This window comes from Delphinapterus leucas, chromosome 11, assembly GCF_059928025.1.
Source record: "Delphinapterus leucas isolate spDelLeu-1000000601 "Yukka" chromosome 11, BTC_Dleu_Yukka2, whole genome shotgun sequence".
In the NCBI taxonomy this organism is placed as follows: Eukaryota; Metazoa; Chordata; class Mammalia; order Artiodactyla; family Monodontidae; genus Delphinapterus; species Delphinapterus leucas.
In genome coordinates this window covers 35,178,707-35,195,323 of record NC_143139.1, presented here as the reverse complement: position 1 = coordinate 35,195,323, position 16,617 = coordinate 35,178,707, and the positions used below count along the sequence as shown (strand labels likewise).

At 37.3% G+C, this 16,617-nt stretch overlaps 1 protein-coding gene across 1 annotated transcript in view; it reads left to right on the top strand.

Moving 5' to 3' along the window:
• NELL2 (neural EGFL like 2) overlaps window positions 1-15,646 on the top strand; it is a 435,366-nt gene extending 419,720 nt beyond the window's left edge. The window contains exons 19-21 of the mRNA XM_089920567.1: window positions 11,691-11,884; window positions 13,372-13,548; window positions 15,052-15,646. Coding sequence (XP_089776693.1) covers window positions 11,691-11,884; window positions 13,372-13,548; window positions 15,052-15,345 — 665 coding nt within the window. The 3' untranslated portion in view covers window positions 15,346-15,646. The remainder of the gene's footprint in view (window positions 1-11,690; window positions 11,885-13,371; window positions 13,549-15,051) is intronic.
• The last annotated feature ends 971 nt before the right edge of the window (window positions 15,647-16,617 follow it).

Genomic DNA, 16,617 nt, shown 5'->3' with positions numbered 1-16,617 from the left:
TGGTTTTGATTATGGTTTCCTTTGCTGTGCAAAAGCTTTTAAGTTTTATTAGGTCCCATTTGTTTTTTTTGTTTGTTTGTTTTTATTTCCATTTCTCAGGGAGGTGGGTCAAAAAGGATCTTGCTGTGATTTATGGCATAGACTGTTCTGCCTATGTTTTCCTCTAAGAGTTAGATAGTGTCTGGCCTTACATTTAGGTCTCTAATCCATTTTGAGTTTATTTTTGTGTATGGTGTTAGGGAGTGTGATAATTTCATTCTTTACATGTTGCTGTCCAGTTCTCCAAGCACCACTTATTGAAGAGGCTGTCTTTTCTCCACTGTATATTCTTGCCTCCTTTATCAAAGATAAGGTGACCATATGTGCCTGGGTTTATCTCTGGGCTTTCTATCCTGTTCTGGCTTTGTGCCAGTACCATACTGTATTGATTAGTATAGCTTTGTAGTATAGTCTGAATTCAGGGAGCCTGATTCCTCCAGCTCTGTTTTTCTTTCTCCAGATTGCTTTGGCTATTCGGGGTCTTTTTGCATTTCCATACAAATTGTGAAATTTTTTGTTCTAGCTCTGTGAAAAATGCCATTGGTAGTTTGATTGGTAGGGATTGCATTGAATCGGTAGGTTGCTTTGGGCAGTAGAGTCATTTTCACAATGTTGATTCTTCCAATCCAAGAACATGGTATATCTCTCCATCTATTTGTATCATCTTTATTTTCTTTCATCAGTGTCTTATAGTTTTCTGCATACAGGTCTTTTGTCTCCTTAGGTAGGTTTATTCCCAGACATTTTATTCTTTTTGTTGCAGTTGTAAATGGGATTGTTTTCTTAATTTCACTTTCAGATTTTTCATCATTAGTGTTTAAGAATGCTAGAGGTTTCTGTGCATTAATTTTGTATCCTGCTACTTTACCCAATTCATTGATTAGCTCTAGTAGTTTTCTGGTAGCATCTTTACGATTCTCTATGTATAATATCATGTCATCTGAAAACAGTGACAGCTCTACTTCTTCTTTTCCGATTTGGATTCCTTTTATTTCTTTTTCTTCTCTTGTTGCTATGGCTAAAACTTCCAAAACTCTGTTGAATAGTAGTGGTGAGAGTGAGCAACCTTGTCTTTTTCCTGATCTTAGTGGAAATGGTTTCAGTTTTTCACCATTGAGGATAATCTTGGCTGTGGGTTTGTCATATATGGCCTTTATTATGTTGAGGAAGGTTCCCTCTATGCCTACTTTCTGGAGGGTTTTTATCATAAATGGGTGTTGAATTTTGTTGAAAGCTTTCTCTGCATTGATTGAGATGATTGTATGGTTTTTCTCCTTCAGTTTGTTAATATGGTGTATCATATTGGTTGATTTGCATATACTGAAGAATCCTTGCATTCCTGGAATAAACCCCACTTGATCATGGTGTATGATCCTTTTAATGTGCTGTTGGATTCTGTTTGCTAATATTTTGTTGAGGATTTTTGCATCTATGTTCATCAGTGATATTGGCCTGTAGTTTTCTTTCTTTGTGACATCTTTGTCTGGTTTTGGTATCAGGATGATGGTGGCCTCACAGCATGAGTTTGGGAGTGTTACTCCCTCTGCTATATTTTGGAAGAATTCGGGAAGGATAGGTGTTAGCTCTTCTCCAAATGTTTGATAGAATTCGCCTGTGAAGCCATCTTGTCCTGGGCTTTTGTTTGTTGGAAGATTTTTAGTCACAGATTCAATTTCAGTGCTTGTTATTGGTCTGTTCATATTTTCTATTTCTTCCTGATTCAGTCTCAGCAGATTGTGCATTTCTAAGAATTTTTCCATTTGTTCCAGGTTGTCCATTTTATTGGCCTAGAGTTGCTTATAGTAATCTCTCATGCTCCTCTTATTTCTGCAGTGTCAGTTGTTACTTCTCCTTTTTCATTTCTAATTTGATTGATTTGAGTCTTTTCCCTTTTTTTCTTGATGAGTCTGGCTAATGGTTTATCAATTTTGTTTCCCTTCTCAAGGAACCAGCTTTTAGTTTTATTGATCTTTGCTATTGTTTCCTTCATTTCTTTTTCATTTATTTCTGATCTGATTTTATGATTTCTCTCCTGCTATCTTTGGGGGTTTTTGTTCTTCTTTCTCTAATTGCTTTAGGTGTAAGTTTAGGTTGTTTATTTGAGATGTTTCCTGTTTCTTCAGGTAGGATTGTATTGCTATAAACTTCTCTCTTTGAACTGCTTTGGCTGCATCCCGTAGGTTTCGGGTCATCGTGTTTTCATTGTCATTTGTTTCTAGGTATTTTTTATTTCCTCTTTGATTTCTTCAGTGATCTCTTGGTTATTAAGTAGTGTATTGTTCAGCCTCCATGTGTTTGTATTTTTTACAGATTTTTTCCTGTGAGTCATATCTAGTCTCATGGCGTTGTAGTCAGAAAAGATACTTGATACAGTTTCAAATTTCTTAAGTTTACCAAGGCTTGATTTGTGAACCAAGATATGATCTATCCTGGGGAATGTTCCATGAGCACTTGAGAAGAATGTGTATTCTGTTGTTTTTGGATGGAATGTCCCATAAATATCAATTAAGTCCATCTTGTTTAATGTATCATTAAAGCTTGTTTTTCCTTATTTGTTTGCATTATGGATGATCTGTCCATTGGTGAAAGTGGGGTGTTAAAGTCCCCTACTATGATTGTGTTACTGTTGATTTCCCCTTTTATGGCTCTTAGTATTTGCCTTATGTATTGAGGTGCTCCTGTGTTGGGTGCAAAAATATTTACAATTGTGATAGGTTCTTCTTGGATTGATCCCTTGATCATTATGTGGTGTCCTTGTCTGTTGTAATTGTCTTTGTTTTAAAGTCTATTTTGTCTGATATGAGAATTGCTATTCCAGTTTTCTTTTGATTACCATTTGCATGGAATATCTTTTTCCATCTCGTCACTTTCAGTCTGTATGTGTCCCTAGGTCTGAAGTGGGTCTCTTGTAGACAGCATATGTACGGGTCCTGTTTTTGTATCCATTCAGCCCATCTGTGTCTTCTGGTTGGAGCATTTAATCCTTTCACGTTTAAGGTAATTATCGACATGTATGTTCCTATTCCCATTTTCTTAATTGTTTTGGGTTTGTTATTGTAGGTCTTTCCCTTCTCTTGTCTTTCCTGCCTAGAGAAATTCCTTTACCATTTGTTGTAAAGCTGATTTGGTGGTGCTGAATTCTGTTAGCTTTTGCTTGTCTGTAAAGGTTTTAATTTCTCCCTCAAATCTGAATGAGATCCTTGCTGGGTAGAGTAATCTTCGTTGTAGGTTTTTCTCCTTCATCACTTTAAATATGTCATGCCACTCCCTTCTGGGTTGCAGAGTTCCTGCTGAAAGATCAGCTGTTAACCTTATGGGGATTCCCTTGTATGTTATGTGTTGTTTTTCCCTTGCTGCTTTTAATATGTTTTCTTTGTATTTAATTTTTGATAGTTTGATTTATATGTGTCTTGGCGTGTTTCTGCTTGGATTTATCCTGTATGGGACTCTCTGTGCTTCCTGGACTTGACTAACTATTTCCTTTCCCATATTAGGAAATTTTCAACTATAATCTCTTCAAATATTTTCTCAGACCCTTTGTTTTTCTCTTCTTCTTTTGGGACCCCTATAGTTCTAATGTTGGTGTGTTTAATGTTGTCCCAGAGGTCTCTGATACTGTCCTCAATTTTTTTTATTCTTTTTTCTTTATTGTGCTCTGCAGTAGTTATTTCCACTATTTTATCTTCCAGGTCACCTATCCGTTCCTCTGCCTCAATTATTCTGCTACTGATCCCTTCTGGAGAGTTTTTAATTTCATTTATTGTGTCGTTCATCAGTGTTTGTTCGCTCTTTAGTTCTTCTAGGTCCTTGTTAAACGTTTCTTGTATTTTCTCCATTCTATTTCCAAGATTTTGGATTATCTTTAGTATCATTATTCTGAATTCTTTTTCAGGTAGACTGCCTATTTCCTCTTCATTTTTTAGGTCTGGTGGGTTTATGCCTTGCTTCTTCATCTGCTGTGTGTTTTTTTGTTTTCTGTTTTTGCTTAAGTTACTGTGTTTGGGGTCTTCTTTTCGCATGCTGCATGTTTGTAGTTCCTGTTGTTTTTGGTGTCTGTCCCCAGTGGCTAAGGTTGGTTCAGTGGGTTGTGTAGGCTTCCAGGTGGAGGGTACTAGTGCCTGTGTTCTGGTGTATGAGGTTGGATCTTGTCTTTCTGGTGGGCAGGCCCACGTCTGGTGGTGTGTTTTAGGGTGTCTGTGACCTTATTATGGTTTTAGGCAGCCTCTCTGCTAATGGATGGGGTTGTGTTCCTGTCTTGCTAGTTGTTTGGCATAGGGTGTCCAGCACTGTAGCTTGCTGGTCGTTGCATGGAGCTGAGTCTTGACGTTGAGATGGAGATCTCTGGGAGATTTTTGCCATTTGATATTACATGGAGCTGGGTGGTGTCCTGTGGACCAGTGTCCTGAACTTGGCTCTCTCACCTCAGAGGCACAGCCCTGATGCCTGGCTGGAGCACCAAGAGCCTGTCATCTGCATGGCATTCCAGAACTTGCCAACTTGTTATATTCTTCTATTCATCCTCCCTCTCTTCTTCTGCTAGTATTGGAGGGTCTCCTGAAGAAGTGGGGGGCAGCTGTGGCTCACTGCAGGGACAAAGACACGACCGGCGGCAGTTCTGGAGAGTACTCACCAATCTGAGCCCTCCTGGAGGCTGCCATTTTCTTACCTTCATTCCTTTTTCTGGCTGAGTAATATTCCATTGTATATATGTACCACATCTTCTTTACCCATTCGTCTGTCAGTGGGCATTTAGGTTGCTTCCATGACCTGGCTATTGTAAATAGTGCTGCAATGAACATTGGGGTGCATGTGTCTTTTTGAATTATGGTTTTCTCTGGGTATATGCCCAGTAGTGGGATTGCTGAGTCATATGGTAATTCTATTTTTAATTTTTTAAGGAACCTTCATACTGTTCTGCATAGGGGTGTATCAGTTTACCTTCCCACCAACAGCACAAGAGGGTTCCCTTTTCTCCACACCCTCCCCACCATTTGTTGGTAGATTTTCTGATGATGCCCATTCTGACTGGTGTGAGGTGATAACTCATTGTAGTTTTGATTTGCAATTCTCTAATAATTAGTGATGTTGAGCAGCTTTTCATGTGCTTCTTGGCCATGTGTATGTCTTCTTTGGAGAAATGTTTTGTTTGTTCTTCTTTCTCTACTTCCTTTAGGTGTAAGATTAGATTGTTTATTTGAGCTGTTTGTTGTTTCTTGAGATAGGATTGTATTGCTGTAAACTTCCCTCTTAGAACTGCTTTGGCTGCTTCCCATAGGTTTTGCATTGTCGTGTTTTCATTGTCATTTGTCTCTAGGTATTTTTTGATTTCCTCTTTGATTTCTTCAGTGATTTCTTGGTTATTTAGTAATGTATTGTTTAGCCTCCATGTGTTTGTTTTTTATGTTTTTTTTTCTAGAGAAGAGGTCCACTTTATTTGGTTCAAAAATATTTTTATATATAACCATTATTATGAAATGCAGGATTGTCAAGAAAATGTAGGTGGTCATTAAGAATTTGTCAAATAGATTATTCTATGCTGGGTTCGGTGATAGAAGTATCCCTTAATTGATTTTCCCCAAATTAAGATGAGCAGCTAACCCTGAGATCTTTGGCCCAGGAAGGAGTAGGTGAGGAATAGCCTGCTGTCTCAGATGCAGAATGCTTCTGGAAAGGACGGTGAAGAACTTGCTGGAGGTGATGGACCTCTGAAAAATCGTTCCTTTCTGCTTTTTGCACTGTGGATTCTGCCATCCAGTTCTTCAGCACATATCTAGGATTAAAAGTTGTCATTCTTTTTCTTCTTTCAGAATCTGAATCATTCATGTTACTCTTCAGTCTCCAAAGGTACTGGGACACCCAGGCAGGAAAGAGTTTGTGCTTTGAGATCATTTTCAGTGCCCAGAATTGCTGAGGAATGCTGAGCTCCTGTAACTGGCTTTGAGTGATCTCACTGAGCTGCCAAAATGTCATTGTAAAGTCAGCTTCTGTCTTTTCCATGAGATGTAAGAGAAATGCAATTAAATCATCATCACCCTTGCTTTTTCCAAGTAATTCCAATTTGGCTTTGAACAATTCTCTAAATCTTGTATCGTAAAGAATGGGATACCCTGAGCAGCAAGTTGCTTTTGCCTAGGATCCAGTAATGGGTTTAGAGCTTGTAACAACTTGTTTAAATTAAACATTCCAATATTAGCCTGATATCCTATTTTTATCTTCTTTCATCATCAGATGTGTTTGGTACAAAATCTGGATTATAGGCCTCCATAAAATCAAATGGACCATAGTCAATTGTAATGGATAACAAACTGAAGTTATCAGTATTACAAACACCATGAGCAAAACCAACAGACATCCACAAGGCAATAGGCTGTGCCGTCTCAGACACCACAGTAGAAAAAAAAAATCCAAATATCTGTTAGGTTCCTTGACATCTACTGAGGGGAAGTGTTCCTGTATGATGAAGTCTAATAACATCCTTAGTAAATCCAATTCACCATAATGAGCCAAAATTTCTAACGATCCAATTCTAAACCATGATTTTGCAACACGCAGCACTACTGCACCTCGTTCTTTCACAACGTCTCCATTGTAGAATTGATCTCTCCATACTGCATCATCACTTACAACCAGACTTGCAGCTCTGCTAGTGGGAATTCTGAGATAGTACATAGCCTCACTACACAAAAATTCTCTCATGGAGGAACGAAGCACAGCTCTGCCATCGCCGTTTTGGGAGTATGGGGTTTTTCCTGAGCCTTTTAATTGGAGCTCCCACTTTTCACCCTGCCTGTTCATGTAAATTCCAATAAGATGGGCTCTTCCATCGCCGAGCTGATCTGCCCATATCCCAAACTGGTGGCCCCCATATCTGTGAGCCAGTGGAATGGATCCAAGTACTATCTTTTCACCACTTACAAGCTGGATAAAATCATCTGTTTCTGAGATAGATAAATCAAGGTCCAAAATATCTTCTAGCACTTGCTTTGAAACTGCTACAAGATGTACTCTTGATTTGAAAGGAGTGGGGAAGGCAATTGAAAAAACACAGTTTTTCACTTTACGCACATCATTTTCTTTAACAGGATCAATTGGCAACACAGCTATAAGGTTTTCAGAGGAGAGCGTCCAAAAGTCGGGAGACGAGGCTAATCTAACTTCTCTTTCACAATAGCCCTGCTCGGGGTTTGACTTGTTACTGTAAAGATGCAAAAGGCTGGCACTTCCTTCAAGGCCAGGTCGCCATAAGGAGCAGACGACGGCGTGGCAGTTAACACCCGAGAGAAGCAGCCGCAGAAACTGGAGCCTCCGGATTAGGCAGCAAAACGGGAACCCGACCCTTTGCGTCCTACTTCTGCCTAAATACGCAGAAGGAAAGTTCGTGATTGTTCGTCGGGCACCCTGGGGCATTTCTAGATGACAGCCGGTCTAACACGGGTGCATTTTTGTGGAGATTGCCGGAGGCACCAGCTGCGCGGGGTTGGGGGAGGCCGCTCCCCATGAGGAAGATCACGCTGGTTTCTCCCGAGCCATTGGTGGGTGGGCGGGGTTACGAGGAGGTCCAGCCACCGCACCACCGCTCAGCTCCCTGCAGCCGCTCCTCCTCCTGCCGGGCGGGAAGCGCCCTCGGGAGGTTTGTTTTTTATGTTTTTTCCCCTGTAACTGATTTCTAACCTCATAGCATTGTGGTCAGAAAAGATGCTTGATATGATTTCAGTTTTCTTAAATTTACTGAGGCTTGATTTGTAACCCAAGATGTGACCTATCCTGGAGAATGTTCCGTGCACACTTGAGAAGAAAGTGTAATCTGCTGTTTTTGGATGGAATGTCCTATAAATATCAGTTAAATCTGTCTGGTCTATTGTGTCATTTAAAGCTTGTGTTTCCTTATTAATTTTCTGTTTGGATGATCTGTCCATTGGTGTAGTGAGGTGTTAAAGTCCCCCACTATTATTGTGTTACTGTCGATTTCCTCTTATATAGCTGTTAGCAGTTGCCTTATGTATTGAGGTGCTCCTATGTTGGGTGCATATATATTTATAATTGTTATATCTTCTTCTTGGATCGATCCCTTGATCATTATGTAGTGTCCTTCCTTGTCTCTTGTAACATTCCTTATTTTAAAGTCTATTTTATGTGATATGAGTATTGCTACTCCAGCTTTCTTTTGATTTCCATTTGCATGGAATATCTTTTTCCATTCCCTCAATTTCAGTCTGTATGTGTCCCTAGGTCTGAAGTGGGTCTCTTGTAGACAGCATATATGTACATCTTGTTTTTGTATCCATTCAGTGAGCCTGTGTGTTTTGGTTGGAGCATTTAATCTATTCACGTTTAAGGTAATTATCGATATGTATGTTCCTATTACTATTTTCTTAATTGTTTTGGGTTTGTTTTTGTAGGTCCTTTTCTTCCCTTGTGTTTCCCACTTAGAGAAGTTCCTTTAGCATTTGTTGTAGGGCTGGTTTGGTGGTGCTGAATCTCTTAGCTTTTGCTTGTCTGTAAAGCATTTGATTTCTCCATCAAATCTGAATGAGATCCTTGCTGGGTAGTGTAATCTTGGCTGTAGGTTCTTCCCTTTCATCAGTTTAAATACATCATGCCACTCGCTTCTGGCTTGTAGAGTTTCTGCTGAGAAATCAGCTGTTAACCTTATGGGAGTTCCCTTTTATGTTATTTGTCATTTTTCCCTTGCTGCTTTCAATAATTTTCCTTTGTCTTTAATTTTTGCCAATTTGATTGCTATGTGTCTTGGCATTTTTCTCCTTGGGTTTATCCTGTATGGGACTCTCTACACTTCCTGCACTTGAGTGGCTATTTCCTTTCCCATGTTAGGGAAGTTTTTGAGTATAATCTCTTCAAATATTTTCTCTGTTCCTTTCTCTCTCTCTTCTCCTTCTGGGACCCCTATAATGCGAATGTTGTTGTATTTAATGTTGTCCCAGAGGTCTCTTACGCTGTCTTCATTTCTTTTCGTTCTTTTTTTCTTTATTCTGTTCCACAGCAGTGAATTCCACCATTCTGTCTTCCAGGTCACTTTTCCGTTCCTTTGACTCAGTTATTCTGCTATTGATTCCTTCTAGTGTATTTTTCTTTTCAGTTATTGTTATTGTTCATCTCTGTTTGTTCGTTCTTTAATTCTTGTAGGTCTTTGTTAGACATTTCTTGCATCTTCTCTATCTTTGCGTCCATTCTTTTTCCGAGGTACTGGATCATCTTTCCTATCATTATTCTGAATTCTGTTTTTGGAAGGTTGCTTTTCTCCACTTCATTTAGTTGTTTTTCTTGGTTTTGATCTTGTTCCTTCATCTGGTACATAGCCCTCTGCCTTTTCATCTTGTCTATCTTTACATGAATATGGTTTTTGTTCTGCAGGCTACAGGATTTTAGTTCTTCTTGCTTCTGCTGTCTCAGTATTTTTAAAGTTGGAATTTCTGTATACTATAGTAGGTTTTTCAAAGTAGAATATATACTCTTTATGTATATATTATGTATATAATGCAGGAATCTTATATTGTGATAAAACTATATGTAAAAATGAATTCCAAAATTCTATACTATCATTCAATTGAGAAGTTTCTGCACTGGGAAACCCAGTATAGATAACAAGTAGGAAAGTTAAGTTCAAATTAATTCAAATCTCATAGGATAGCAAAAGGTAATAGTCCATTATGATGTTTTTGCCTATATATTTCTCCAGGCATGACAAGTACATGCCAACCATTGTCGTAAGCAACTTTTTATTCTATTTCTTCATTGTTAATGTACTTTATTTAAGGGTACATATGTTCTTTGTACCTATATATCTTCTTTTCTTTGTCTTCTGCATCAAATCCAAGGACACTGTCTGCCTTTAACCAAACAAACAAAGAAACCTGTTAGCAGAGCTTTTATTTTAAATGTAAGGCAAAATGAAATGATTGTAAAAATCCAGCCATTATCATTAACAGAATAGTGTCCTTATATTAGTGGATATTTAAAGGGTTAAATATATAAAATATATATATAAATATAGTGGATATTAAAAGGGTAGTAAGAGGTATTTGTAAAGATTGTGATCAAAGAGACCAAACAACTATGGTTAATGTTCTTCTTGCTTACCATAATTGCTAATTACAAAAATACTTAATGGGAGACAAATATCAACTCATCAAAGATACCTTATTATTTGGATTAGACCAAATATAGACGTGTTTTACAAAATTCATTTCTATTACCAAGAGAAAATTTTTTTCTGATCTGATATACATGTATGTATATATATATATATATATGTATTTTTAAAATTTTTAATATATCCTCATGCTGGCTAAGAGTTATTTTTTTGATCATAGTTTTTAATTATAAGCAGTATTATCCTTGACAAATCAAGCTATAATAAAGTTTACTGTAGTTATAATAGAAACCTTTTCAGCTGTCATCTCAGTTCATTGGTTTTATTGATATGGGAACTAATAAAAATCAAAGTACATAGAGAGAAGTAATCATGTAACTTATTTTCAGGAAAACATATATGACAGAATTTAAGTATTTAAGAATTTAAATGTGGCTAAAGTATAATCTTGACCAGTGCATGTCCCCAACAATGTTGAAATCAAACCATTTAAGGAAGATAGTTACTATACTGTATAATTTTGAAGAGAAATCAGTGTACAGTTCTTCTAGTTAAAAGCTATATATTCCATCTTCTCTCTACCCCACTTTTCCTGCTGTGATTTAATTCTTTATTTCTTGACCTTTACTCAGATGAAAAAGGAAATAACTCCTTACTGCCACTCGTACAATATCCCTGAAATGTATTTTGGCTTGTGACCTTTAAATGGTGCGGATAAATAAAATGAATCTCATATCTTCATATGGACCTGATCTGTGGGTCAACATATGTTTGCTTTTCATCTGTATGAAAATGCTTTGATTGTGATTGCCATGGAATAGGTGAGGTCAGGTGAAGAATGGGAAGCTCCCAACTGAGGCAGGAGATGAAACTATCTTAAATGGGAAAGTTAAGAACTGGGGAATTCTTTGTGCGAGAGATGGTAATTGCTTATGGTCACTTGCCCTTCCATGGGTGAGAGGCAGGGTGTAAGGACAGTGTGAAAATGCCTGGACTGTTAAGGGAAGAACACCTGGGCAGTACACTGGAAAGAGCTTACGTATGGGTGACACAGCTGTGAGAACAGGGCTTGAAACTGAATAAAAATGCCTCAGGTCTTCCATGACATTTCATTTCCCACTAAGAAAGGATTTTCTGTAAGCACCATTTTAACACTGAGGATGATTTCCTCAATTAAAAAAAAATAGGCACTTTTAGAATTTCCACTGCCAAACTATTTGTGTTTGAAACATTGAGTCCTATTTGTAACTTTCAAAAAATATAAATGTTTCATAAAGCCTAATGGTATTTACAGAGATATAAAAGTTAAAAATCTAGCCAAGGTTATTTGGTGTTTGAAACTAAGCATGATAATATTTTTGTGTGAAATCCCTAGACCATTAACATTGCTTTAGTCAGCATTAATAGGAAATGCATGCCAGTAAGATGAAAATTAATTTCCAGTCGAATGCTTTATGTTGGGAGACAACTTGCCTGATTGCAGTTGTTTGAAACGGAGCATATTCTAAGCACTTTGCCTGCTGCCTTTTCTTGGCTGTAGATATTGACGAGTGTGGGACCGGGAGGCACAGCTGTGCCAATGATACCATTTGCTTTAACTTGGATGGTGGATATGATTGCCGATGTCCTCATGGAAAGAATTGCACAGGGGACTGCATCCATGATGGAAAAGTTAAGCACAATGGTCAGATTTGGGTGTTGGAAAATGACAGGTGCTCTGTGTGCTCGTGTCAGGTTAGTATAAACAAAACATTGTAACCATTTTTATCGAGGTGTAATTTGCATATATTTCAAGTGTACAGCTTGATGAACTTAGACAAATGCATACGTCCATTTAACCATCACTCAATTAATATAACAGAACATTTTTACCTACCCAAAATGTTGCCTCAGTCCTTTCTTAGTCCCATAGCCCTAGCCTCGAGCAAACACTGCTTCCAGTTTGTATAGATTAGATTTGTATTTTCTAGAGCCTCATATAAATGGAATCATATAACACAGTTGGCCTTCCATATCTGCAGGGTCCCCATCCATGGATTCAACCAACTGTGGATTAAAAATATTTGGGAAAAAAAATTCCAGAAAGTTCCAAAAAAGCAAAACTTTAATTCCCCCCGCACCGGCAACTGTTTACATAATATTTACATTGTATTAGATGTTATAAGTAATCTAGAGATAATTTAAAGTAAACGGGAGGGTGTGCATAGGTTATGTGCAAATACTGTGCCATTTAATATAAGGGACTTGAGCATCCACGGATTTTGGTATCCACGATACCAAGGGAAGACTGTCCATACTCTTTTGTGTCTGACTCCTTTCTCTCAGCATTATGTTTTGACATTCCTTTATATTCATTACACGTATCAGTAACCCATTCCTTTTTATTACTGCATAGTATTCCATTGTATGGAAATACCACAATGTGTTTATTTATTCATATGGTAAAATTTTGTTTCTAACTATGCTAATGTTTCTATAGTCACAATATCATATTTGAATGAATGCATAAATGAAACCATAATGAATATGCTATGGCCTGTAAGTGAAAAATATCTATTTGGGTTCTATTTCAGTTTTAGAGAGGTGTTCTATTATGTATACCCAGTTGATAATAAACATTTGAATTATAGTTAAATGAATAATACCAAGGACTCAACTATTACTAAAGAAATTGATAACAGCTTGTACAAATCATAAGGTTAAAATATTCTAGAAACTTAATAATATGTAAAACTTGTTGACTAGCTACCAAATATAAACATATAAGCCCTCACACAAAACAAAATTTAGTTAGTATTCAAATTACTATATTAATAAACAAGTAAATGTATATTTATATATGCATACACAATTTATTTACACATAAGAGCCATGCAGTGGTTATCATTTTAACTGGTTAGTTCTGAAAATTTTCTTTCCAGTCAAGTCTAAAGAGTAATGTGTGGAAAGAAAATTGGAAGTTCTCCAGCTTAAGTAATTTCTGGGTGTTAGCTACAAAATGGAATTTTAAAGAAAATCAGTTATATTGGGTAAACAGTGTGAGTTATCTCAACTTCCAAATCAACATCTGAGATTATAGATATAGTATGTAATATATATAAAATGTATATATGTGTGTGTATATACACATGTGCACACACACAGATACACACATACATATGATGTTAGTATATTGAGAAGTGGAGGTTTTTGGTAACTGCTTTTTTCCCCTTGTCATACAGAATGGATTTGTAATGTGTCGACGGATGGTCTGTGACTGTGAGAATCCCACGGTTGATCTTTTCTGCTGCCCCGAATGTGACCCAAGGCTGAGCAGTCAGTGCCTCCATCAAAATGGGGAAACCTTGTACAACAGTGGTGACACCTGGGTCCAGAATTGCCAACAGTGCCGCTGCTTGGTAAGTTCAGCTACGTGAATTTCAGGGAAACGTTTAAACCCAGAATTGAAATCGTAAAACAACCTTGCCCTGCCCCCCTGCACCGATATTTGGTACCTGGCCATAGTGTTGGGAGTTACAAAAAGTGAACCTGGTTAGGATGATAAGGTGATGGTTATGCATTCAGGGCCTGAGAAGGAATATCTGGGGGTAGATGTGGTACACCATGTCATGTCAGGCTTTCAGGACTATCTCCAGAGCTCAAAAGAAGAAAAGGCTCTCCTGGCCTCTCAGCTTACGTTTACTTAGAGACAGTTATGAACAGAATAATGGCATTCAAAAAAAATCACTTTTTCCAGTAGACTTTTTGTTAATCCATTTCTATCAATTATGCTTAGATGTAAGAAAACAAAAACAAAAAAAACACACTTTTTTTTCTTTCTAAAGATTGTTACTGTCAATGCTGTTCTAGTGGGCACCCTGTTTTACACATAATATGGATATGCAATAAATACTAGAATCTTAGAATCGAATGTATATATTTATGAAACTTCTACTGGAAACAATAGGTTAAAAAGAAAATGAAGACTTGATAAAGAAAATGAAGACTTGATAAGGAAAATACCAATCATTTTTTCATTTAACCAAATTTCTTGTTTCTTTCTAGTGGTGTAAATAAAAAGGAAAATTGGTCTATATGTCTTTATAGAAGAAAGTTTCACAGATGATACTTTTAAAGTTAGGACTAGTTTCCTTTCTATTTGTGTGAAGATATTTTTAAGGCAATGCTTTTTTGTTGCTTCCTTTTTATACTTTCAACCCAAAAATCAATTGAAAGAGCAAGGTCAGTTTCTGTACCTGAAGGCTGCTTTCATCTCCAAGACCCTGAGACTCAGAATTATGAAGAAAATAGGAAACAGGTGGGAACTAAATTTTAAAAAGGTCCAATTCACACAATTTTCTCATGTGGAATAAAAAAGACTGAAATCAGCTCCTAGTTTCGTTTTGTTTTTTCCAAAGTCCCTACACTGAGGAACGTATAAATGAACAAAGAAAAACTGTCAAATTTCCTTCATATTTCAGTTTACTTTCTTGTCAGTGGACAAAACTTTGTTTTTTCAGAAGGGAATAAATGAGAAGGTAGGGGAAAAAGATCGTAAAAATGAAAAAAGCATCTCATAGGCAGAAACTAAAAACCTCTTCTGCAGTAAACAATTCTCCTTTGTCATGGGAAAGAGAAGGGCATGCAAATTTGTTTGTTTTAAGAGAAAGAGTTTTTGCTTTCCTTTATTGTTTTTCTTGTTTAACCCCTGAAGACTGTTTTATAATCCATCTTCAGTATAGGTCTCATCTCTCTGTTAGGGATTTTGTGGATTCCCTGCAAGATTCATAGCTGTGAAGGTCTGAGTATAAATGTCCATCAAATAAATTGAGTATTCGGTAAACACTGCTCTCTCCCTCCTCACCTCCCTCCACGCCCTCCCTCCCCCTCCCTTTGCCCTTGTTCATCTGCTTTCCTTATAGCAAGGGGAAGTTGACTGTTGGCCCCTGCCTTGCCCAGAGGTGGAGTGTGAATTCAGTGTCCTCCTAGAGAATGAGTGCTGCCCGCGCTGTGTCACCGACCCTTGCCAGGCCGATACCATCCGTAATGACATCACCAAAACTTGCCTGGACGAGATGAACGTGGTTCGCTTCACTGGGTCCTCTTGGATCAAACATGGCACTGAGTGTACTCTCTGCCAGTGCAAGGTAAAGCCCATTCATTATATTCAAGTGGGGAGCACTTGGCCAGCTGCACCCAGGATTCACAGACACTAATGTGCTTAACCTGGCCAATGGGAAGCATCTTCTTTCCTATTTACTGTTCAAACAGAGATGGGAGCAGGGCCACTCAGCTTTATTAGTGCCAAGGCTGACTGTCCTGTGCATCCTCTAATGCATATTCAGGGAGAAGCAGGTGCTTGGTCAGAAACCAGAATGATGGGTTACTAATATCACCAGAACAGAAAGAACCTACGTAAATTGCCCTAAAGCATCTAACTGTACACATCTTAAAAAAAAATAGTACAACACCAAACTTCATGTTTCTTTCATGATAGAAGACAATATTATTTTATTGATTTTTATCTAGTCCTTTTATGAGATAAGATATATCAGCAAAGTGAACATATTACGTTTTCCAAAGTGAAAATCAATATGGCAAAAATGGGCATATTTCTTGGTTTGTGGTGGTGAGTTACATTGAGTTGAAAAATTTAAGATCTGTTGTTTACCATATTTTATTCCTACGGCTGAAGAAAAAATCATTATAAAGATTTTTCTTTTTATTCTCATAGGAAAATAGAGCATTGTGCCTTTTGCTTCACTGAGAATAGAAATACTGGTAATGTAGACAGAGTATATAGAATTCACAGATGGTGACAAAGTTGAAAGCATTAGAATCAACACTAGAACTAAGTAAATAATCTGGAAAGCTTAACAAGAAGAAAGCAAAGATGTCAGATTTTTCCCACCATAGCACAGCCAAATATCTATAACTGCTCTGGTTCTTTAAGTGAGCATTTCCATTTAATTTTTTTTTTCAATAGAGCAATTTCATTCAGATTCATGTAGTACAAATTTCTTACTAGAGTGGCTTGATGTAACAGGACAAAGAAATGTGAAATGCTTTAAGTTTTGAGATGCTATTATCTATTTCAAACCAAAATTTCTAGCTCTTTCAATTAATGCAATTTGTCAGTCAAGCACAGCTTTTCGGGGAACATTTAATGCAGTTTTCTAAAAGTGCATTAGCACATTTGGAAGTTACTTTTACTACTAAAAGTTACTAATAATGTATATGCAGTGCTGCTTTAATATACATTTTTTTAAATAGATCTTTACTGGAGTATAATTGCTTCACAATACTGTGTTAGTTTCTGTTGTACACCAAAGTGAATCAGCCACATGCATACATATGTCCCCATATCCCCTCCCTCTTGAGCCTCCCTATATACATTTGATATGAGTACATTTGAGTACATTTAATGGTGCATTATCTAGAAACTTCAGCATTCATGACCAATAGGGAAATACTTTCTGACATTTAAT